This window comes from Pseudochaenichthys georgianus, chromosome 10 (genome assembly GCF_902827115.2).
Source record: "Pseudochaenichthys georgianus chromosome 10, fPseGeo1.2, whole genome shotgun sequence".
Lineage (NCBI taxonomy): Eukaryota > Metazoa > Chordata > Actinopteri > Perciformes > Channichthyidae > Pseudochaenichthys > Pseudochaenichthys georgianus.
Genome location: NC_047512.1, coordinates 17,345,067 through 17,371,433, shown reverse-complemented (window position 1 = coordinate 17,371,433; position 26,367 = coordinate 17,345,067). Strand labels below are relative to the sequence as shown.

The 26,367-nt window shown below is 39.8% G+C and overlaps 2 protein-coding genes across 4 annotated transcripts in view; one reads left to right on the top strand and one right to left on the bottom strand.

Annotated features, from left to right (window-relative positions):
- ccdc88b (coiled-coil domain containing 88B) overlaps positions 1–8,909 on the top strand; it is a 40,638-nt gene extending 31,729 nt beyond the window's left edge. The window contains exons 23-25 of the mRNA XM_034092582.2: positions 4,018–4,125; positions 5,298–5,449; positions 8,389–8,909. Coding sequence (XP_033948473.1) covers positions 4,018–4,125; positions 5,298–5,449; positions 8,389–8,744 — 616 coding nt within the window. The 3' untranslated portion in view covers positions 8,745–8,909. The remainder of the gene's footprint in view (positions 1–4,017; positions 4,126–5,297; positions 5,450–8,388) is intronic.
- A 12,531-nt stretch (positions 8,910–21,440) lies between these two features.
- The window catches only part of macrod1 (mono-ADP ribosylhydrolase 1), a 130,220-nt gene continuing 125,293 nt past the window's right edge, over positions 21,441–26,367 (bottom strand). For 2 of the 3 annotated variants that reach the window (XM_034092877.2, XM_034092879.2), the window contains one exon: positions 21,441–21,848. In XM_034092877.2, coding sequence (XP_033948768.1) covers positions 21,823–21,848 — 26 coding nt within the window. In that variant the 3' untranslated portion in view covers positions 21,441–21,822. Of the gene's footprint in view, positions 21,849–25,348; positions 25,379–26,367 lie in introns of all 3 variants that reach the window. The other variant, XM_034092878.2, reaches the window with a different exon arrangement.

Here is a 26,367-nt window from a genome sequence, read left to right as displayed (position 1 = left end):
TTCTGATCCACATTAATGGCAGTAATGCACCTAGAAAAGTCAAACTAGTACAACACAGCAATCTACCATCGAAAAGCAAGACGACACTAAAAAGCTAGTAAACATGGGTTTAAACTATGCAAGGTCAAAATATACAACTGTTAGGTTCAAGGTTCTTTATTCGTCATACAAACATAGCTACAGTGTAGTTATGTCGATTAAAATCTTAGGTCACAGGCTTCTCCAACAGTGAAACACAATAATACAGAAAAACAGAAAAATATAATGCAAGTAAATATTAAAAAGTAAATACAAAAAGAAAAACAGTTTAAAAAAAGTGAAATAAGAGTCTATATGCAAGCTATTGGAATGATGTATTAGATAAGATAAATAATTACTAAGTAGCAGATGAATGTTATGGATGTTATTACAACAGTTCAGGTGTTTAACAGTCGTATTGCCTGTGGGATGAAACTGTCTCTGAATCTGGTGGTTTTTGTCCGCCAGATTCATGGAATCAAATATTAATTTGTCTTTGAATGTTTTACGAGTAATGAGTTGTACTACAACTTAATTGTTAGGTCTTAAAAAGTGTTTGGGTGAGAAACAACAAATGCAAACTTGTTGTTCACATAAAAACTGACTACCTTTACCAAGATCCAACATCAAAGGCAAACTGTGTACTGTGTCTAATTTTTTATCTGCAGCGATTTTTTATCTCTTATGTAAATACATCTTAACCTGAACATTGGGCAAACTGAGGGAGGAGTTCAAACTGCTCTAATCAATATTTTCAAATAGATTCAATAACTACAGGTGTCTTTGAAAAAGGGTTGTTAGTAGTCATCACCCGACTCTTCAGCTCCCTCTGCTCTACATTTTTTTTTAAATTAAATATATTTAGCTCGAAGCACACAATGAGTAAGGGGTTTAGAAGCACTGTAATGTTAGAAGGAGACAGGATTTGCTGTTCACTGTGGGAAAGATCTTCAAGGGAACAATCCTAAACTCCACAAGCTCCGACCTCTAGGCGCGTTCATGCTAAATGTGCGAGGGCTCAGGGCTGTCCAGATGTCAAATGTTCAAGTGCATGAGGGCTCTGATTCATGCTTTTCAACACAAACATCGGACCTTTTGTGAGTCCCCATGTCTGCAGATTTGAGGGACTTGCCTTCACAGCCATGACGACTCTTTGTGTTGGGGTTTTCCTGCCCCGAACAAAATGTACCAAACTAAGCATGGATGTCATAGGGAAGAAATCCGCTAGGACTGGGGCATTAATATTTAACATTTACAATATTACTAAATGAATAAAGAAACATGAGATCAAATTGTGAACAGTTGTAGCCACAGTCAAATGCTGCTTAAGGGACGCTTTAAGGTTTATTGAACCAAATTATGCTATATTAATATATACCCTACTTATTCATTCATTATGCATTTAATAGAATATGCATTTCCTAAGATACTGTAAAATATCTTTGGAAACCACACAGGACAACAGACCTGTTATTGCTTATAGTTTGTAAATTCAGGACTTTGTAAAAAACAAAGTGTTGCTCACCCTGTAAGGTAAAAGCCTGAATGAGAGAGCACCTTGAGATGAATAGATGCAAAAAGAAAATCCTAGAGAGCACTTGTCAAATACATACCAGAGGCGTGTTTTATGGCGATGCATTTTTTCTTATAATGTTTGATGTCATGATGGTGAGTCCCTTTTATCTTGTTTGGATAACCAGACTTGATCCAGTGTCCCTCTCTCCAGTCCTACTGTTAATTATTAATTAAAAAAAGATTCGAACTTATTAAAAAAGAGTGGTGTTTTGAGGGAATAAACTAGTAGAAAAAAAAGGAAATCTGTAGGGCTCTTGAAACCCAAAGGTTTTGTGCTTGTTCTAAAAGCTTTTAACCGAAATATCAAAAGATTCCCTGAGCATTTATTTTCTGAATGAATAGATTAGAGTTTTATCACCCTAGTGTCTGAAGTTCAAAACCAAAGGTGTTCTGTGCTTTTATAAACCGCAGTGTTTATTCCTGCAGTTCTGGTTATTTGAGCGCAAACTGCAGGTCTCTGTTCAGAGCCAAGTGCCAAGTGTGGTTCATTAGGACTGAGAATGTAATCCAAACTAACACCAGGGTACAAATCCAAACAGGCTGGATGTTATTATTTTATAACCTGCAGTTTCCCTAGCTTAGAAAAACAGGAAATAAAGAATGAGGTGAAGGCAAACTGAGTCTGACTGAGGCTTATTTTCAGCTTTTAATTTGTGTCCCTTAGTGGAATGAGAAGCTGAAAGACAAGTTCATCATGAAAAGATAAAATAACAAACAGTATGACATAACAGTCCAATGACTCTGCTGATTTAAAGACTCACAAAGTGAAGTGTCGGGCAAACATATATTTAAGACCTTGGGAAGTGCAAAAGACAGTTTAGATGTTTGATTTACGAAGTCACATTGTTGTGAGTGACGCAGAGCAAATGAGGCAGTGACTTTGTCCTTCCAAGCTTAATGTCGCAGGAAATGTTCTGAATTCAGTGAGCAAACATGTGAGGAGGCCTCATAAACTTTCATAAAATAAATCGAATAAGCCTTCGAAAGAGCTTCATCAAACTTTTTAAACGTATTTAATAAATGAGATCCTCATCTGCTGCTCGATTTTTGAAGAGGTTATCCAGAACAGATGTTAGGAGAAAAAATAAACAGCGCTAATGGCCAACTTATTCAATACAAAAACATCCAATAAACTGGACTTACCTATCAGAAAACGAAATAAGGAGTCTAACAAGTTAATACTTACCCGGTATAATGTTTACCATGTTCACCATCTTAGTTTAGCGTGTGCTAACAAATGCTAATTGATATCTGATACCTTATCATAGAAAACACACCTGTGAGTTTACATTGCAGATATATGGTAAAAAAAAGAAGGATATCCAAACGTTTGTGCAATCTTTTTTTGTGCAATCTGCATTCATGTTCACGGAAACTCATCCAAACAGTAAACATTAGGTGCAGTAGTGTTATGAATTAGATATCTTCCTCAAAACCACAAATGAAAATCTCATCGTTTCGCTACAGGAAAAGTCTGGCTAAAAACGTGTTTCTGTGTTTAGTAAACATACATAAGGTAATACAGTATCATAAAATGTGAATCTGTAATATACGAAGATGTGTCTTCTGTTTTATGGCAAGGCATGGAACCGGAAATCAATAATCATCTTTATGGTGCAGACCCTGCTTTCGTATTGTTCACAGCAGTATTTTTTGTTCAGTATCATTTCAGTATTTTTCCAATAGTTGAGATATTTCAGTCTTGACCACAGCGGTGTACTCGCTGAACAACGGACCAAATGTCATCCCTAGATTCATGCCGCTAGCATGGCTAAAAATGTACCCGAGCCTTTGTACTGACCGTTGCTCACCTTGAATAACCTTCCTGATCTTTTCCGCTCACTGCTGTGCGTCAGTAACCAGCGGTCAGACTTTCGTTGAGAATCTTTTTTTTCCAAGCCATCTTTTCTGTGGCATGCTATTTCTCATCAAAGTCCTGCTTTGTTTGTCCTCACACCACAGCTCAATCTCTGAGCCCTCTGCTGAACAGCCACACATTTTCAACATCTTGTCATTGCTTCTTTTATTTTTCTTTGGATTCATTTGATTGACATGTTTTTATTGTTTTATATAATAGTATTTTACATTTATATAGTTTTATTTGGCCTCACTGTTCGGCTTTTCTGTTGATATTTAGCCTTGTATCCTGCTTTTGCACTTTGTACATTGTTTTTAAAGATGTCATACAAATTGAATTATTATTATTATTACGTTCCACACACAGTCTGTGATTTGTTGGTTTAAAGAGAATCAAGTAAAAAACAACACTGCATGCTTCATTTCTCTGTAGTGAGTTTACAGGAACTTGGTGATTCATATGCCATCAGCCTCGCAATAATCAACGGGTAATGAATGCATGAACTGAATGAAGCAGGCCTTCCTACTTAGCTGCTTTGTGCTGATGCTTCGTGTGTTTTCCTTCAGGGAGAAGCTGAGCGAGCTCCGTCGGGAGAAGCAGAAATTGGTGGAGAAGATTATGGATCAGTATAGGGTCCTCGAGCCGAGCATGCAACCTCCATCAAGCAAAGCCAAGTACTGTATAGAAATATATATACCTTTACACCGTTTACTGTAGCTTACTATTTCTGTGCATCTCAGTACATTAAAAGATAGATACTTTATTGATCTAGAGGGAAATTAAGGCTTCCAGTTTCTCATACACAACAAAACAAAGATACACAGAGGACTAAAAACAGCAATACAGAATAAAATACAGCATTGATAGTACAGTATGTGCTAATAACGGTAGTATTGCAAATATATGTTGCTTAAAAAGTGATAAAACATTCAAGCTTACCTTATAGTCTGAATAGAATAACAACTGTATTTTTTGTGCACAAGTTATGTTCAATTGGGGCCACAAACTGTGTTGGTTGTTAGCCTGCATTTGCACTTCATACTTGGAATCTGCTCTGTAAGATGTTGAGGTTTCAGAGTTGTTACAAGGTAAGTTTATATAATCCATATGATCGAAAGCTTTTTTTACATGTTATTATTCAATAAGGTAAAATAACCTGGCATGATAGCTGATTTTCTAGGAGAATGTCATATAATATTATATATACAGTTTTGTCTCCATGTATAGTTTTTTCCTTTGTATTGTGGTTTCCATCATGTCTACTAACCTTGGTGTATCAGGACAGTCTCTTTTTGTTCCTTGTGTGGTATTATATATTTAAGGAGGAGGATATCAGTGTTGCCTCTCATGAGGGCTTGTTTCCAGAAATCCATCAAAATAAGAAAATAAATTGGTAAACTGGGATGCAATCATCTCAGTTCATATATTGCTGTCACTTCAGCTAAACGCCCAATTCATCCAGATAAAGCTTACTTTACATTTGTGGGACAGCTGGAAATACTTTTTACATAAACAAACATTTATTCATTAGTATCGTTGTACACATTTGCCAAAGTGTCATGCATTTTGTCTCTAGTGCTACCAATTAATATCGTAGTGACATTTAAATTATAACATTTCCAAATGGATTTTCATGACATCTTGTTACAGTGCTCTTTTTGGCATAATAAATGACAGTTGGCACCTTCAGCGACATTTTATTCCCATTTTGAAAACATGCAGCCCTTGTTACACTTGGCATCCTCCAAGTATTTTCTGGAAAATCAAGGCTTTTTTGTGAGCATGCACACACTTACTATAGCCCACCCGTGTTTGTAAATGGTCTCTGTCCTCTGTGTTCTCGCAGGAAATCTAACTGGATTGCGGACAGGATGAAGAAGCTAATCAAACCCCGGGGAGCAGGAAGAGACGGACGCGCCCTCTTCACCGCCGCAGGCAGCGTGGAAAACCTGGCCGACAGCACTGAATTTACATCAGACCCACACACACCTCACCCTGGTGATACCACACACACACACACGAACACACACACACAGCCCAGCACACTACGTCTCTTTCTCTCAAACACGCACAACACCAGCCGAATGGTTTTCACAAAGATATGCTCACATACTCACCCCATCAAGCGAGGCTACAGGCATGCATACAAATCATCTCATGACTACCAAGTGTGGTCTGCATTGATACCGCTCTCTTCTGCTAAGATTTCTCCCTGCAGAGAGCCGAGTCTTACTGAGGCCGGCTTTCTCTGCTAACCACTTGTTGAAAGCAAAGGATTCACAAGGCTTCATCCTCTTTCTATACATCTTGACTGTGGAATGAATGTTACTGTCTGAGAGAGGGATGAAAGGGTCTCTGCAGACACTTTCAAAGCCAAGATTTAAGCCCAAACTTGCTTCTTTGATATTCCTTTCTCTCTTTTTGACATACTGTTGTTGTCCCTTTTTAATGTTATTTTCACTCACATCGTTTTTTTTAATATACCGCCTAAAGCCTGCTTCCTTAGACACACACTGGGAGGTATTTCTGTTCCTCAACAAGAGGACTCCTAGCTTTTTATTGAGCCTGTTTCTCAGATAGATTATATCTCTACACAGAAATCACATATTCACATCCCAGTTTAATTGTTATAAATAAATGACTTGTATTTTAATCTGGAGATTGTTTGAGCCAGCCTAGACATCGAGCCAGTCAAGATATATTGCACTTCATGGCTTGTGTCTGTTTGAGGTGACATTTCCCATAACACCCACATTTAACCCCGAGGCCAGCCGGCTTTATGTCAGGTTAACTTGACCTTTACCCCTGGTCTCTGGTCAGCTTTCAGGATGAAGCCAGGCTAACAACTCTCTGATGCACCGAGGCACAGCAAGGTCTGCCACAGCAGCTCCTTATCCAATTAACATTAAGAAATGACGAATGATTTAAAATATTTAAATTTGACATAATTTAATGTTTAATGTTATGATTGCCTTTTTGAACATAAAGGTCAGGCTTCCGCGTTGAGCTGTTTATTCAACTGTGAATTAAAAAAAAATCTTTATGCATTTTAATAAACCTAGAATTACAGTTTTTATAGCACTATGAACACAACTTGATTTTAAAGTTACATTTTCACCATAACAAATCATACCATACATCAGGACTATTCAATTAGTTTGGAATGGGGCCGGTTGATGAAAATGATCCAAATCAAGGGGCCGGGAAAAAGATGGCTTGAAATATGAGCAATCGTATTAAGAGCTTCAGATACAGTAAATACTACAACAGCATAGTGGAGTGCATATATTGTGTTTAATTAAATTAAACAACATAGCCCCAAGGCCTTTATAGATCCAAATGGCAAGTTCAGAACTCAGTAGGCCTACATGTGAAGCTAATTTAACCATCAACATCATTTAATTTGATTTAATTTAGGTGAAATGATCTAATCATTCACGCAGAGATGCAATAAATGACAGGAGTTGTCACTACAGCGAGTAGGTGGGTTCGAAACCCGAGCCCGCAGAAGTTTTCAGGCAATGTCTTCCCCTCTATCTCAATTGAACACCCTCTCTGGAATAAAGGCACTCTGGCCCAAAAACAAATCTTGAAGAAAAAGGAAAAAAAAGTAGATTACTTTTTAACATTATACTCAAAGGGCCAGTAAATATCACCCCGGGGCCGCCAATTGAATAGCCCTGCCATACATCATAAAAAACAGTTTGATGCATCCCAGGAAGAATCGCATTTGACAATGGGTACATTTAATTATTTTAATTGCACTATACAAAAGCGGTTTCGAGTGCTATACATACAAATACAAATAACAGCAGCAATATTATTGCAAATGATGTAAACAGACATCCATACATCATAACACACACATACAAACAAGCTTGTCTGGGAAAATGTGGTTTGTTCACTTAAGAAATTGCTCCAGTGAAAAAGGAAGTCTTTATTTTGGATTTGAAAAATCCTGCTGCAGCAAGACTAAACATCAGCAGGTAAACTGATCCACTCTTTAGGTGCTGAAATACTTAAACATCTGACTGGATTTAGAAAGTGTTATGGGCACATTCAGGAGATTTCAACTTTGTGAGAGATCTGCTATGGGTTATAAACTGATTGTAGATGTACAGTGGAGACCAGCAAGTGCTAATATTTAAATACATTAAATACTTAACATGTGTGTTTAACTTAACTACAGGTCCAAAGCATGTGCATAGAATTGTTGGTGTACTGCTTATGATTGCAAAATAAGGGGTTGAATTAGATTACAAAACTTTATTAATCCCCATTGTGGACACTCATTTGCAAACAAATCAATTAATTCAGACAACAATCTTCAAGGGCCTAACAGCAATACATTCACAGTAAACAACACAATCAAATACGTACACAGTACAACAAATACATCTAATACCACTTAATTCACAGTGCTTTTCCTCTTCAGCAGAACAGGGCTCTTTAAAATTACACTCACAAACATCCACACACAGACAGACCGATGGTTGACAGAGCTTCCCGTCCGTCCAACAGTAACAATTGTCAGTGTTTTATGTTTTCGGGGGTGTTGCTCAAGGACACCACCACATGTGCCAGGAATCAAACTACTAACCCTATGATAAATGAAAGAGCAGTTCTACCACATGAGCCACAGCCATCACATTTCTTTAATTTATTTTCTGCACCCGCAATTGTTTGATGTCCTTGAAATTGCATTTGCACCTGAAGAAAATGTATTATGTTCATTCCTGATTTGTGCTGTGAAGATGTTTGTAGATTAGTCCCACCTGGTGAAAGTTAAAGCATAGAGGAAAACAAAAGATAATGTTGATTAAATGAGCCAATGATTTACTGATGTCAAAAATATTATCACCTATACATCACCTCCCTCGCCTTTGTACACATATGGGTTTTAAGTACTAATATCTTTTCATCTCATTCTGTTTCAGACCCCCGCAGTGCTCCCGTCTCTCCCTCTCCCCTGAGAAAGGCTCCGTCCCAGACAGAGCAGGACATCTCGGCTCCCGGGACTCCATCCCCGCGCTCTGGCTGCGGGGCCCGTCGTAAACTGGGATCCCGCCACGGTTGGGGTCTTGGATTGACCAGAGGAGGCTCTGGAGTCTCCCAATCCTTCAGTCCTGGGGACCACAAAACACCGCCCCTCCTGAGGGTGCGCTCTGACCACAGCAGCTCCAGTGTCCTCTGGGAGGGACAGGGAGGCGAAACAAACACAGACGCACCGCTGAACAGTCAGGAGAGTGTCGAGGCGGATGAAGGCAGAGGTGAGGTGGAGAAAGTGGATTAAGGACGATGTACTTACACTTTCAAACACCTCTCCTCAACAAGTCATTTAGTCAGATTTGTGTCTGATAATATTTCATTTTTTAAGGGAAAAAAAATATTAAGAACATGCCTATGTTTTTTTCTGAAAGAACTGTACATTTATTAAAATAAATAAATGACTTGTTCAGATTGTTTTAAAGTGTTCTTCTGTGTTTGCAAGTATGCTACTGTATGTGCACAGTATTGTAAAAGGATAAGTAACAAGTATAAACTCGAGATAAATAAAAATAGGTCTGTAAAGTAAGACCATGCCTAGAGCAGCCATAACATTAACAGGCACACAAAGTAGAGCTAATATTATTTTTATAAAACATGCGTGCGCCTGTTGGTCTGTTCTGACTTCCAGACGGCCAACCCTCCAGTGATGAAACCGCAACGACCTGAGAGAGCCGACTCAAAAAAGGAAAATAATGTTTTATGCTCCTGGCTAATGTTTTGATGCAGCTCTTTGTGTGTTTGACATTTTTATATATGATTTATTTCTAGTAATTTTAAATACATAAAAGAGAATACAAGAGAAAAAGAATAAATCCTTCTGTCAATGATTTAGTTTGGTGTAACCTAAACACGAACAAAATGTTGCACGCGTTATTGGGCACAAGTCACTGATGAAAACTGAATATATAACTAAATAATTGTGTTATTTAACCTCTTACCAAAAATATCTGTTGAGTAGTTCATTTAAAATGTTAATGCAAGATCATTTTATTTTACATCTCCTTACTCATACTTTTTTTTCAGTACAAATGTAATGATTTATGTATTTTTAATACATACACACGCTGTTTGCTAACCATTTCCTACCAAAAGTCCTCTTTGGTTTTATTTAAACAGCAACAACCATTCCCTTACCCTAACAAAATATGTATGTGTTTTGTCTTTTTTTGGGAGGACTTGTTTAAAGTAGAAAGCTGTGTTGCTTGCTAGCTTAACCGAAAACACTGTTGGCTAAACACACCGAGCCTTTGCAGCTAATGTTAGCAGCCTTGCTAAAGCTATCTTTAGTCATAAAACTAGAGAGGCCAGTTCACGTAATTTTAATCATAATGAACAACATTCAGCTTAATCTCTCGTTACATCAGCTAAAATATTTTAGACAACATGCTACTACTAAGTTTACTGGTTAGCGCTACTTGCCAGTTGCCATTGCCAATTCTTTCACACACAGTGACGTCACGAGCTACCCACAATGCAACGCGCGCCATATATATATATATATATATAAATACGCCATTTTCCTGGAGGTGCTAATATCCGGAGGTGCTAATATAAACAGCTAGCTAAAGTAGCCAGGCAGAGCGCACTAGGTTTTTTTTCTGAATTAACGACCGAAGAAATCGCTGCATGTCTTCGGATTACATCTCTGGACTTGAGGGGTGTGCTCTAGGTCGTTACCAGCGTGAACTAGAGCTGTGTGGGTTGTCGGATTGCCCTTACAGACTGCCTGCAGATGTATGGAAAAACGAACCTTGAAAGTGGCCTTCGTCGATTTTGGCTGCATCTACGTCTAATTTCTGGAAACACCAGGTGAATACCTCACTTGTCACAATAATATTATCATGCCATTGCATATATGTGGTATTTTAGAGTTGACTAGATATTGATTAAGGCAATAGACTATGATATTCTGCTTGCACCTCGCGTGAAATGGCGGATACCGGAAGTACGGTGTCGCACTCGGCCCAATACCCGTATGTGTGTGTGAAAGAATAGGGGAGAAGGGGGTAAGTTGAGCCAGTGGGTAAGTTGAACCACCCCCTGTAACCAGGCAACGCCTTATAGTTGTAATCAAGTGACCAGAAAATATAGAAAAAAGTATCCAGATTTAAACATATTGTATGTTGATGTGTTGGCAACGTATTAAACCATGTGAATCATTAAGCTAAAGATGACTCTGAATTGTAATGCTAGGCTATTTTTTAAATAAAAGTGAACCATGGGCCTTGGGGTAAGTTGAGCCATTTTTTCAATGGAGAAATTAATGAAAGTAGGCCAAGTTGATAATAAGAGCTCATTGTAGGCTACATTTAAAGTTTAATTTACCCTGTCTTTGATTGGTAAGATGTATGAAATTGTATCACCATTTGTACGATTACTTTTCCTTTACATCCTGAATTATAGGTGTGTGTTTTCATTTTTACTACGTGTAATTTCTCCTTGCTTAGAGGACAGCATAACTAAAAAATGGCTCAACTTACCCCACTCTCCCCTACTGCACTTGTAACTATACAACTTCGTTTTTTCTTTATGTTAATTATTGACTGACAGTTTTATTGTAAACAGCAACATGTTTTACTTAAAACTTGACTACAATCTGTTGGTTTTGGGGCTCCATACTCTTTACACACAACAAATCCTTCAGCAGAGACAAACAGCAGCTCTGCAGCGTGTATGGGGCCTCCCATATACATGTAGCCTACTTAGTGAAGACATTAGGAAAATCAAAGGGATGCCATATATTTAAAGTGCAGTGCAAGAAGCGCTTCATTTTGTCCTCCATAAAACTTGATGGGATGAAGTAAAAATGCTGGGGTCTCCTTGTGATCCCTTCCTTTTTAAGAGTCAGAAACGTAGCCTGTATATTTTGAGAACTGAATACACATTCACATAAGACTTTAAACAAGATAGAAAGAAAACAATTACCAGATGCTTTTTAATGTGGAATATTAGCTCAATAAACGGCAAATCGAAAGCTGAAAAATCGCTGTAATTGACACAAAGAACTAAGAAATTAGATTAATTGCAATCATCTGCAGTCTAGTTATAGGCATCACTGAGGGTAGGTTTCATGGTATAAGCAAATAATGATAAAGCTCCTTGTAACCCTGGATCATATCTGTGCACAGCGGGATAAACATGGATGAACCCCTCCATCTGGCTCACATATGGCTGAAAATCCCACTTAATTTTAGGGTTTCTGTGTAAACCCAGTCATTTATCTAATAGCAAATTATCTGCACTAGTGCTTTAATGAGAATCCTCTTTAACTCCTTGCACTATTGCACCAAATGGTGTCAGTGTGGAGCAGGCCGTGGCCTCTGCCGACAGACAGAGAGATGAAGAGAGGGGAATTAGCATGCAGCTTTCCAAATGAGCAGACCTGAGAGTCCATCACGAAGCTAAAAAGGCCCTCGTATAAAACAGGCAGCCTCCAAAGAGCTGTGCCTGCCAGATTAGGACGAGGGTACGTCAGAGTTTCCGGTAGGTGTGTGTGAGTGCACAAGACAACAGTGAGGATAATGGCAGGCTGACGCTCGCTCACAAGCCTGCCCTCCCCAAAACACACATCCTTAATTATGATTTGCAAATGACAAATGGGTCGCTAATACAATTCATGAATTATGTAGTTGTCATGGTGACATTAATCAAAAAGCAGACCCCCTTCTCCGGGCTCCGAACATTGTGTTAGTGGAATTGAGATGCATGACGGGAGCTGCACACCAAGCCGCCTGAGCAGGGCAAAGCGATAGCAAGATATTGGTTCTGCCAGTCACTCAGAGGCTTATGAGTGCAATGCAACAATCACACGCCTTCAGGCACACAGACAGACAGCCCGCACTGACAAAAAAGTGAAAGGTAAGGCTTTACATTCACAACAAAGGAGCCTTGTGGTTACGCACACAGTAAGAGTGCCCACAGGTTTTGTTTTTGTCATTTAGAAACTAAACAAAGAAATTCTTAAAAAGGTGCACTTGAAAAGGACAAAGAAGAAAACTCAGGAACACAATTCACTTGGAATTTGACCCTTCTTTATTTTTTCTTTCAAAGGGTACAGTATCTTTTGATAAAAGGCTTTGTCGTTGAAAGCAACACAAGAAGCAGCAACAACAACAAAAACAGTCAAAGAAAAGCAGTATAGAAAGTAAAAGTCTTGGCACATGATGACTGATTAAGTGCCACCCGAGATTCCTAAAGGGATGAATGATGGATGGTTGCCTTGTTTGACATCATGGTTGGATCTCAAGAGTCTGCTCAGCTGCTTAATTATTGAGCGCTTGAGGGGTGTGACACTATCAGCGAACATCACTTTGTCAACTCCCCTTTTCAATACTTTTGGCCTCCTTCTTTATGTCTCACTTTCTATTTCTATTTCCTTTTTTTTTTTAAAGAAACTCTCTCTACCTCTACAGCTCTATCTTTCCTCATCTCCCCCTCCACTGATTTACCTCCAGTCCTTGCCTGAGCATCACATTTTAATGTGTCTTTCTAAATAGCCTCCAGCGACTAAAAACATCACTGAAACCACTTAGTCCACTAACTGAACAGGCTAGGCATCCTAAATACTTATAGGTGCATCAGATGTGTGTTGGGTCCCTGTGCTTTCAGAGATTCATATGTATGCAACTTTTAACTGAATCCATATTAAGTTGTTTTTCAACACTTCCCAGATCTGTTCTGCAGTCTGGTTAATTAAAAATCAACACACACTACAGAAACTTCACTTTGGGTTAATACAAAGTTGTAATTCATAAATTGTTGTTGGGCATTTTCTCCCAGGGAGGCGTCCGGTTCGGCCGTAGAGAGCAGCGTTGTGATCTTTGATTGAGAAGTGGTGGTGTTATTCAATTAATTATATTTTGCTCCAGGCAACAGAAGTCAGGGAGGAGATCTGACTTCACACACACACACACACACACACACACACACACACACACACACACACACACACACACACACACACACACACACACACACACACACACACACACACACACACACACACACACACACACACACACACACACACACACACACACACACACACACACACACACACACACACACACACACACACACACACACACACACACACACACACACACACACACACACACACACACACACACCGGCTGACCCGGCAACCTCGCCTCCTCACAAAACTGTCAAAATCTCCGTGCTCTCACCGGGCTTTTACTCAATGAGGTTAGCCCAAAGGTGAGTCTGTTCATCTATAACTTCCCTCCCCCATCCCTTTACACCACACCCCCCTCCTCTATTTCAACATCATCCTCCTCTCTCCCTGCTTGGTTCGGGATCGTTCCTCCTCCCCTAACAGTTTGTCCCTCCCTCCTCCTCCTCCTCCCTCATGCACTCCCTTTCTCTCCCCTAGTGTATTAAGGGGCTTTGACGCTCTCAGTAAAAGCTGATTTATTCTCTTGGTGGTATCGATCGGTTTCTGCATTAAAGATTATAATTCATTACCCCAGCCCCTTTTAATACATTAAACACTCAAAATAAAAATAAAATACTCCCCCATCCCACCACCCAGACTCCCCGTGTCCCGAGGGTGCGGGAAAACACTCTTGTCGTGACGCCCTGCCTGTCGTCCCGGGCCCAGAGGACTACCTGTGTGTGTGTGTGTGTGTGTGTGTGTGTGTGTGTGTATATATGTGTGTGTGTGTCACCAGCTCAGCAGTAGAGATATTTACAGGAACACACTCCTCTCTTCATGCACACAGTTTAGATAATCGAACAAAATGACAACAACATTGTCACAAACACACACCCACACATCGCTGACATCAGTGGTCATGACAGTAAACAATGTAGCAAACACTCAAAAGATATCTCTTTAATTTTGAAGTCAGCTTTTTGAAATCATACATGGCTCAGTTCAAATGTTGTTTCTACCAACATGATTTGACATCAGATGATTTGCTACCACTGGATGGATGGATGGATGGATGGATAGAGAGATGGATGGATAGAATATTTTACTCACAGACAACTCATCAGCAGGCCTGATAGAAAGACAAACTGTTTATTTCCCCTCAAAGTCTTCTTACTATTATATACATACATGTCCTGAGTGCACAGCTGAAATCACCACCTTCTGCTTTGGACACCAGCAGAATACAGATTTCTTGAAGACAGGTCAAGTTAAAGATTTGTGTACTGCTACGTACGTGCCCCTGTTAGTCAATATGGCTGGCCTCTGTGGGACGGTAAGGATTTAAGAAGCGCCATGTGTCCCCTATTGATTTTACCCCAAATGGCCGCACCAATTCCCCGCAGAAAACAAGATTGCCCTTCCCCATCGCCTTGACAGATTGATTTTGTATCTCGGCCGTGAGGACTTAAGGAGCAATCCCTCTGATTCGGCCTCCTCGCACTGTCACTCTGATGGACAATTTCCCTCTCCATCCTTACCGCTCCTCGTCTCTCCTCTTTCTCCTTCCATTAAAGGACTCTTCTACCTCTAAACTCGAACTTCTCCCTGTCCGTCGTCCACCCTTATTCGCCCTCCCTCCTCTGTCCCCCCCCCTCTGCGTCTCGTTCACTCTGACAGGCTTTCAGGCAGTAAATCAGAGACATTGATCCAGTGCAGCGCCCAAGTGTCCTGGATTCTGCTAAAGAGCCATTTTCATTTCACAAGCAGTTTACTGGCCTCGCTACCCCCCCCCCCCCCCCCCCCGTAAACATCGCCCTCCTCCCTCCTCTCTCGCTCCATCACGGCCTCATACATACACATCACCCATCTCACCTAACTGCCGGATCCTCATCCTCTCTGAGTGCCGGCCGCTGTTTTCCTCACACTTTTTGCTGCCTAATAAAAAACAAAAGGCCTGAAGCATTCCACTAATACATACTGATTGCTTGCCCACAAAACCACATATTTGTATACCCTACACTCTTCCCTAGCCACGGTCCAGAGCTCGGCACGGTTTCTTGAATTGGTTCCCGTGTCTGACTCTAGCAACGTCAGGACTCATTTGACTTCCCTGTAATTTGTTTGACATCAGCACAATGAAAACATGTGTCGGGAAACTCTTCAAACAGGTCTCCATGTCGCCCGACAGGATTTATATCAGTTTCTACCACATTTGTATTTTAATCTGCGGGGAATGCTACAAAGCAAAAGCAGCCAAGAGATGCTGATGTCTCCAGAGAAAGGTATATTTATCACACACACATATTAGAGATCGGTCTCTAAACTCTGGAGGATATCTATTCAGTTTACATTTTAATATATCTTGGTATTGCAAGTTTCTATAAATAATGTGGTGCAAGATTACTTTCTGCCTGCATTTAAACATCTGCTGTAGTTTCTGTGACATACAGTGCGAGTTTTTGGACAATGACAGACGTTCTATTTATTTTCTGTTTACTCTGTATAAGCACATTTAATGTGAAACGTTGACTCATATTCATGTCTGTTAAACGGTGTAAGTATCAATCATATATGTCTGCTCAATTAAAATACACATCATATATTTTATATTAGGATATAGGGTAAGAGTTTTTTACACATGAACAAAACCGTAAACAATATTGCGTGTACACACAGGTAGGACGCTGAAAAGCTCACAAAGATGAACACATTCACAGTTTCTTCACTTATGGATATAAAAACCTCTTCTTTGTTTTATTTAACATCCAATGCTTATTTCAGATGTGATAGGTCGTCCTGTATTAAAGTAACGCTTGTCAATGTGAACGGATGTAAACACTTTTACAGAAACTTTGTGCCGAGATTGGTTTCTAAACTTCTTCTTCCAAGGTCAATGATGAGCTTCATAAAAGTTGAATGCCAACTTTTCTTTTATCCATGGTGCAGGCTTGGAAAAGTTTGTTGTGTTGGAGTAGATCAAACTTGAATACCGGTTTATAAATATTTTCAATGTTGCCGTGAGATTTCAGAATAAGGTTTCACACATTAATAAAAACAATGCAGGCATGTCAGAAGTACAAATAAGCACTTTTAGTGGACTAACATTGCTGGTGTGATTGCCCGATAGGATAACATACATTGCAGCACTCTCTGTACCGCTCTATACTGGAATTCATTAACAAAAAAAAACGTATTAGTCAGTCAGACACAAAAACATGGGAAAATAGGGTCTGGTTGAAAAATACAGAAGTCACACTTCCCAAAATGATGAAGTGACACTGCTTTTTTTGTAAATCTGTGGAGCTCGCATCCCACTGTGGTGATTGTCACTGCTAATTGGCATTTTGTCAATGAGCCACCTTTGTAACAGTTTCTGTTAAGGATTGTGATTAAAGGTGGGGTAGGTAATTTTGGAGAAACCAGCTCGAGATCGCTAAAATTTGAAAATACACAGCCGGAAAAAATCTGCCACTTCCTTACAGAGCCCCTCCTCCAACACACACGAACGCGCACATGACCAATGAGGGCACGAGATAAGTTTGTGCCCCGATGGGAGGCTGACAGGCAGGTAGGCCATCCAGTCATTTTAGCCGGGCCGGCTACAATGATTGGTCGTGCTTTTTACAGTACTACGGCTTCCACAGATGACATTTTTTAATGGATTTTTTGTCAAAGCACTTAAGATATTCATTGCTATCGGGATGTTAAGAGCATTCCATGGAATATAACAACAAGTGTATCTCGAGCCGGTTTCTCAAACTTACCTACCCCACATTTAAGTGCAATCACATAATTGTGTTACATAATGCCTTTAAAAAACATCTATTTTATTATTATTGGTAAAGTGCTTCTTCCTAACAAGAATCCAGAAGAATACCTCATCTTGTCACTTTGCAAAACCTATTAATTCAAAGCTCTTTATTCAGGTTCCCACCTGGAATGTGTGACAACCTGAATCTGAACAGCAGGAGCGCCTGTCTGCCAGCAGCCTGCAGGGCTCTTCAGGGAGAACACATCCCAACACTGCAGACATGAGGCTAGCAGGCCAGAAGTGAGAGGCAGAGAATTGTGTGCAACAGGCAGTCACACACATAACTGAAGGAGGAAGACTGTGGATGTTCCCTTTAAGGCACTGGTTGATTTTCTTCTTTATGTATATCTTAAAGTATATATACTCAGCCCTAAATAAATCTAAATTCCAGCGCACCAGGAATGCAATGCAACCCATTACAGTTCAAACAAAGCAACATACTGAACAGGATATGACATAAGAGAACTGAATGAAAACAATACAACGATCTGAACTGTCGAGGTCTGCAACACAGCAAACTGATCGGCAAACACGCAGCATGATGAAATGCATTGAGAGAACTAATACAAATATAAAAAAACTTCAGCTGAACACCTAATTGTCTTCAATTCACATATAACACACTCACATTTTAGAGTATGTTCTCAAGTGCCAAGAAAAATGTTGACAAGGCAGTAATCAGTAATAGAGCGCAAGGAACACAGTCAGCAGCAGCAGTCATCAGACTGAAATAATTCTTCATCCAACACCTGAGAGTTCAACGCCGTCAACACACACACACACACACACACACACACACACACACACACACACACACACACACACACACACACACACACACACACACACACACACACACACACACACACACACACACACACACACACACACACACACACACACACACACACACACACACACACACACACACACACACACACTTTAACTATTGAGGCTCTCAAGCAGTGGTGGAAAGAGTACTTAGATGTGTAAAGTAAAGACAGCAGTAATACATTTTAAAAGTAAACTAATCATCAGCATTAAAATAAAATACCAAAAGTACTCCTTGTTTACAATGGCTCTCAGAATCATATATATTGAGTTGCTTGGCTACTACCATTATTATTTATATGTATTTATCACAGCTGGTAGTTGTAAAGCTAATTTGAATAAATGTAAATACTGCTGCTGGATATTTTAACCTATAAATATAGGTCAACATTTGTTTAGTAATTGACTGAAAAAAGTTATTAGTAAAAGCTGTCACATAAATGTAGTGAAGTGAAAAGTACATTATTGGCTACTAAAATGTAGTGGAGTAGAAGTATAAAGTAGCATACACTGAGAATACTCAAATAAAGTACAAGTACCTCAAAATGTAAGCACTGTACTTGAGTAAATTTGCTTTATTACTATCCACCACTGCTCTTAACACACACACACACACACACACACACACACACACACACACACACACACACACACACACACACACACACACACACACACACACACACACACACACACACACACACACACACACACACACACACACACACACACACACACACACACACACACACACACACACACACACACACACACACACACACGTTAGCGGCCGTGTGCAGCGAGTCATTTCCAGCGCCTACAGAATTATCTTTGTATGCTCAGGAATATGGCAGGGTAACAGCCTTCAAGTTAACGACACAGTTAGCATAATTGTTCTTCATCTGTCATCTCAAACAGAGCTGTGGACCGTTTGAGTCCGAGAGCGAGAGAGAGAGAGCGAGAGAGATTACTGACGGGACAGTGATGAAAATTGGTCGGAGGATAATGAGTCTTGTTGTCTTTTCATCCTTTCATCCTCTCCCTCTCTCTCATTACTCAGAGTGACTGGTCGGAGTAGATTCACAGTCTGTTGCTTATTCAAAAACCCAGAGCGTCTTTAGATGAGTTCATCAGGCTTCCCATCTCTCTTTTCCCCTCCATATCTCCATCCTCCTGCCGGCTCGGCATCATCTCATCTCCTCTCAGTTTGAACTCCTATATCCTTCCTCTCTCCGTCTCTTTATCCCTCCCTCCTCCATCTGTTTATTTTGTTGCACCATGCTGGAGAGTAGAGAGGGACAAGGAGGAGGAAGAAGGCCCGGACAGAGAAGGAATCAAAGAGCTCAGACGCGGAAAAGACAATCCCTTTGTGACAGATGAAGCTTTTATAAAACAAGAGGGCTTTCTCCCAATTTCCTGTTGATCCACTTTGTAGTTTATTCCCCCCAGCCCCTCTCCTCCCCTTTGTCCCAACACGACACCCCCCTCCTCCCTGTGCGTCTGCACCATCGTGGCAGATAGTGTGGTATCAGTAAAGAAGGTTGTTGGCAGATGAAAGTCGCGGGGCGGGACAACTGGGGCTATATCCTGCAACAAACAATTACAAACTCATACAGATGCGCAGTGGGGAGAAGCTTGATGGCGTTTGCATAAACACACATATGGTGAGTTCTGACAGCAGACAGGGAGCCAGGGTGGAGAGGAATTGGACAGCTTTGAGACACAAATGATATGAAGAGGGAAGGGGGGAGGATTGGTGATTGTTGTTAAAAATGACAACAGGTGCTGTGGCTGTGCAAAAGAAGAGGCAAAGCTAAACAAGTGAAACATTTTACAATAATATTGCTGGCAGAGAATGTTTTTACTCAAATAATGTTAGGAACTTAATGCCCTATTCGCACCGTGCTAACATTACCCGGGGTCCTTGTGACTTAGAAATTAGCCCATATGTCTTTGTTTCATACCCTTATTCACACGGATAAGCAAGGTCTGTTTTTTTACAGTCACAATGACACCAATCCAATGAGATTTGATTGCCTGGCTCATATGAACAAAAAAATAGTTTGGGTTTTGAGGCCTGCATTAGTGTTTCTCCTGCTGGTCAAAACCACAAACCCCTAGTCGGCCAGGTCTCTACTTTGTGAGGAGGTCAAAGATTGCTTATCGCTTTTTCCTCTCTAGACATTTGTGAAAAAAGACATTACATTCAAGGAGCAAAGATTCACAATACGAAGAGACATTATCAACCAGTTGCAGGTCAAGGTGTCTCTCAGTGTTACAGGAATCTCTTTTTTAGTTGTGGCCGTTGGAGAAAATGTTCTCAGAGCAGATTTTTTCGCTGAACAGACGCATGTGGCCATTCTCCAAAATCGGAAAGAGCAGACGGCGCCATATCCAGTTCTTATAGTACATCCCTGATTATACTCGAATTACTGACATTATCCCCCTGATATGATGTGAATGGCTCTGCGTAACATCCGCCTCCTGAACGGCAAGAGCAAGCCAGCTATATGCCTTCCAAACATAATACCTGTTGAGCTTGAAGAAAGACGCCATGCGTGTTATCCATCTCATCGTCTTTTGAGGTTTTGCTATTATGATGGATTTGAGCTTGCTTTTTGTGCAAATGGGTCTCCATGCTGTGCAGCGAGATGATCATCCTGATTTCCCCCAAAATGCTGTCATAAGCTTTATTTATGATTGCCAATCCAATCTCCATACATTTTGACCGGGAAAGAGGAAGAGAGAAGGCACGGAGAGAAAAATAAACCATGCACGAAAACCATATGACGCTGGCAAGCCCTACTGATGCTACAACTGCCAATATATACATGACCTTTATATATTGTGTATTTTTATCTGAAAGATTATTATCTTTCAAATGCAGATATGTAAATAAATATTACAGACAGGGATTACATAATTAAAATGCAGTAAAATCCCTGGAATTGGGTTAGAGGTACAAAGTAAATGGAAGTTGAATTACTGAAGAAACCAACAACAACCTCAGTACATTACCTGAACACATTTACTTAGTTACTTTCCTCCACTGCTGCCTGATAAACAAATCCACTTTTACCGTCTCTTCCACATTGAGATGCGAGAAAACTAAATGAGAAATATTCATGTAAAGTGTTCCCTCGTGAAGCCACAGCTCACTGGCTCATATCGCATCCCGAGACATAATCAATTCAAACACAACAGAAGCCTGTGTGATTATTTTTAATAAGCTTTTGCCACACACACACACACACACACACACACACACACACACACACACACACACACACACACACACACACACACACACACACACACACACACACACACACACACACACACACACACACACACACACACACACACACACACACACACACACACACACACACACACACACACACACACACACACACACACACACACACACACACACACACACACACACACACACACACACACACACACAACTATTCAAATGGCACAGGACACATAACTTATAGCTGATGCAAAGCTGCCAATTATCACAGACAATGAAGGTCAAGTTAGAGTGAAACCTAGGGTCAATTTTTCACAGGAATTATGAATGTCATTTCAAACCTTCATCATGATACCTCTTTAAACCATTAGTGGGGAAAACAAAGGAACTAATCAACATCTGCAGAAGAGCCAGCGTGCACTTAAAAAAAAAGCAATCATCCAAAAAGGTCTTGATCTGCGATGACCTCGAGGAGGAAGAATCTGGATGTTGAGCGGCGAGTATCCACAGCAACCAAATTGACTCTCTTAGAGTTTACTCTTGACTGTGTCCTCTGTGGGAGAAAAGAGAGAAAAAATATGAACTTGTAAAACGAGGGGAGAGAGCATTTTGCCTTGGTCATGCACGTACGGCTGCGCTCAGGCAGGCGCTTCTGTACCATGTCTTCCCGGACAAACAGACTTCTTGTTTTTATAGTGTCTTGTTGTTTTTATATTGTCTTGTTGTTTTCATATTGTCTTGTTGTTGCGTGTTGACACCTTGAGTTCATTTTAATTTCGTTGTACCTGTACAATGACAAATTAAAGATCTATCTTTGCAGCGGTTAATTGCATTTTGGCTGGATCGTCTGGTGGCTTCAGAGGGATCCGTTAGCGCGGATTATTCCAACATGGCTCGAGACACAATAAACAACATGCAAAGTCACACACACACACACACACACACCAAACAGCCAGCCAGTGTGGGTGGGACCAGGTGTTGGAGACACATAAGGTTTATAGTGTAGCCTTGGAGGCCTGCCTGCAGCCGCTCTTTCACACACACTGACAGTTACGCTTCATCTACCAGCCAAGCACCGCTGCTGCTCGCTCACTGCTGCTTCAAAATCTGCTGTACATCCATTAGGGAAAAAGACACACAACAGCAAGTGCTGACTTTTTTCTTTTTAAAAGAGGGACACACCTGCATGTCTTGGAAAATGACCTCCTCAGTAAACCAGCCTGTGTGAAGATGTGAAAGTGCTGATTTCATGCTTCAGGTGAAAAGTTGATGCAAGTCACAGTTTGACACTGGAGTTTGTTGAGTGGAAGCTAAAGTTGATCCCATAAAAGAAGAATTAAAACCGGCCTTCTGTCTCTCAGGCCGGATGGTTGCATGGTTCAGTATTTATTGATAGTATAAAATAACTTTATAATCTGAACATTACATCAAAGCTAATATTACTTTAAGCAGCTTTAATTTATTTGTAGTTAGCAAGGGGCAAAAGAACAAGCTGTGAACACAACACTAGTGTATTACTGTATGTCTTCACAAACATTTAAGCAAACATGTTGGCAAACACAACATTTGCAAGTCTAGGCATGACGTCAAGTTACTGACAAATACAAGTCTAATATCAAAATGCTCTAACACGAAGAAGACCTATTATTAGCTCTGGGAATGGTTTGAAATGGTTTACTTATCACTCCTTGTGCCCTAAGAGGGCGTGGTCTATTTGCCGCTTCCTGCCACCCCCACCTGGTTTGGGAGTGTTGTGGACTTTCTGTAGATACATGAAAGCCGATAGGGTTATATTTGCATAATGTAAAGTCATTTATTTAGACACCTAACAGCTATAATTAGGAACTCAAAAATTATTTATTTACGGCATTCGCATATATAATAGTTTCCAAATTGAGAGGAAAAACAAATATAAAGTCCGACTTTGAATATATAATGTTATTATTAATATTATCAAGTCATTGTTGGATTGACATATTTATAGCACTTATTGACAGTCAGAACATCTAGAATATCATCCTTCAGGCTCTTACTCTTAGTTATACTTCAGGCTAGTGTGAAGTCGATTCTTTAACATGGTCAATGCAACATTTGATCCACAAAACACTTCTAAGTAAACTCTTACATATTTAGACTGTTGTATAAAGTAGAGTTAAAGGGCATCGCAGCGTGATCCCATTATTTTTAGCAATTTATCTTCATTGAGGCCGACATTGAAACGGGAGAAAAACTCTTCCCTGTATCGGCACTACTGGTCGGATCTGTCTGCAAACAGATACAAAAATATTAAGACTCTTAACCCAATGTGTGACTTTAAAGCTTATGCTGGAGATACGGCAGCAGAGTTGATTGGATTCCTCTCTTATTTTTAATAGGAAGCTCCTCTGTTCTCTTTCAGTCTGCTTTCACTGCTTGTATGTCTGTGCACATTTATGTTATGTTCACATCTTGTGTTATATAATGAAGTGTGCTTTTTTTTCTGCAGATTTTTTTGGCAACACATCTTCAAAACATGGGATTGTAAAAGTACGACAATTATAATAAATGTCATGCATCCGGCAAACGGTATATACAGTATAAAGCCTTGATAGCAGCATGCATATCAATTATATACAGAGAGATGCATTGAGAGCCCAGAGGCAGTACTTTGTTGTTTTCACTCTACTGCCACGGAGACCATGAGAATCCTCCTTTCATTCAAAATGCAACACGACACTGCTTTAATTTCAATGTCAAACCTATTTCAATGCATTGTCTTTCTGTTGAGTTCAAGCTGCAAGATATTGTTGAAAGTGGGTTTGTTGTGGTTAATGTTTCTTTGGGGTTACATTTTTCTTATTTCAGTTAGTTGTGAGCTACTATTTTTATCAAACAAATCTGATAAATATGTAATTAATAAAGACTGATTGCTTTGTAAGGTGAAGATCACAAACAGAGGCAGGATGTAAAGGCACTAATTCAGGTCCACAGTTGTTTACATCACCTTCTTACTGTGTGTTGACAACATGAGACTCAGTTTCCCTGAATAACACGGCATCTATTGCACGTCTGTCCGTCCTGGGAGAGGGATCCCTCCTCTGTTGCTCTCCCTGAGGATTCTCCCATGTTCCCTTTAAACTGTGGGTTTTCTCTGGAAGTTTTTCCTTGTACGATGTGAGGGTCTAAGGACAGAGGGTGTCGTATTGTCATACTGATATTCTGTACAAACTGTGAAGTCCACTGAGACAAATGTAACATTTGTGATATTGGGCTATATAAATAAACATTGATTGATTGAATATTTCATTTAAATGTAAGATTTTAAGCGAGCAGCTGTGTAAAACGCGAAGGTGAACTTTTGCAGGCGCTTTCTGATTGTGTTGTTGGTTTTGAGGAAAGGTTTGATAGCAGCTGTGTGCTAAAAAGAAAAAAACAGTTTTATAAAAGCAGAAAGTACGAGATGGGGGAGACCTCGGGAGGTGAGTTTGATTTATAGCAGCGGTACAGCAGGACATTAGAGGTTAAGGCTACAGTTGTAATACCAATGCTTAATTTGAATAATTGAGTGAATGACTGATCATGTTTAGGGGCTCGGACTGCTTGGCATTCAATCACGGGGGTAATCAAAACAAATGGGTGAAGTCACCATGTCACAGCTTGAGCCAACATGAATATCACATATATATTCAACTTCATTTAACCACAGAGATTAATCTGCAATGAAGGCACACAACTTTCTCTCGGTTCGTTTTGAAAAGCGTGTGAGACAAAATGTTGAAATTGAAAGAGGAACCTTGGAGACCTACAACATGGTTGCTGATTTATTTTTTCACTTTACTTTAATTTCCAGAGGAAATGGATTTGAATATGTTCTTCCTCTGCAAGCGTTTGTTGTACTAGTCAGCTTGAGGTCAGCAGTGGAAAAAAACATTTATATTCAACTGAAGTGTTGAATATAAATATATTTGTTAAGTGTGCTAGTTCGAGGAAATGTCAGGGTTTCCAGTCTGCACACAGCTTTATATTTCACACAGACTGTAGTTATTTATTTTTGACACACACCATGCTGGTTACCTGAACAATAAGCTGCTGTGATTGGTCAGGCTAAAGGAGCAAATTATAGCAAAACACAGATGAGTGTCTAAGAAAAGTATAAAAGTAAAAGAAAACGGAAAAAAAAACACTCACGCATACAGTACTTATTTGCTTAATTCCTGAGAGTGATATTAGAATATCTGGGCAAAGTAGGTTTCTAAATGAAGCGACATAACTGAATTTTCAGGAAAGTTGTGACAAAGAAAATACAGGTGCGTTATTTCATCTTGTAAAGGGGTCATTGCATGGTTGAAGGGTGATCTAAAAAAAAAAGAGTCTTGAATTTGACATGTTTCTGATGCACATTTCACCCATGCCCTCTAAAATCTTTTAGAGGGCTCTTTGAGTGGATGTTTCCATCTACTACTTTTTAAACACAGGCTTAAACAAAGGTAAATGGAAATACACCTAGTGACTGCAAACCATTTCCCTGAGTCTTGTCGTCACTACCATCACTTCAAGTTTCTCATACACTGTATGTACATGTTTTGATAGCCAGATCACATATTTGATTAAATCTAGTTATCCAGGGATATATGCAAATCAGTGGGATTGGTAATCCACCCACTTTTCTTTGGTAACAGTTTAAATTCTTAGGAAGAAGAATAACTCATGCACATTAGCAGTTAGGTATAGATAGATAGCTATCTACGAACTATCAATAAACAAACCCATCCACATGAATGGGCTAAAACGGGACACAAAAGAAAATAGAGCCAACCATCTCCTGACTCCAGCTCAGTACTCATCATCTTCTCAAAAAGGCATATTTATTGAACCTATTTGACCTCTTTATCGTGTCGCCCGCTAAATGTTTGGACCACAGATAGTTTTAAAATGATGAATATGTTTGAAGTTCTGGTTATGATCCTCAAGCTTGTGATGTGGATTGCACTTACAGTAGTACTATATATTCATCTCAGGAAAGGCTGTTATAATAAATAAGTCAGAAATGGGAAGTAAGAATGCCTCATTTTTAGTAATGCAATAAATCTAAA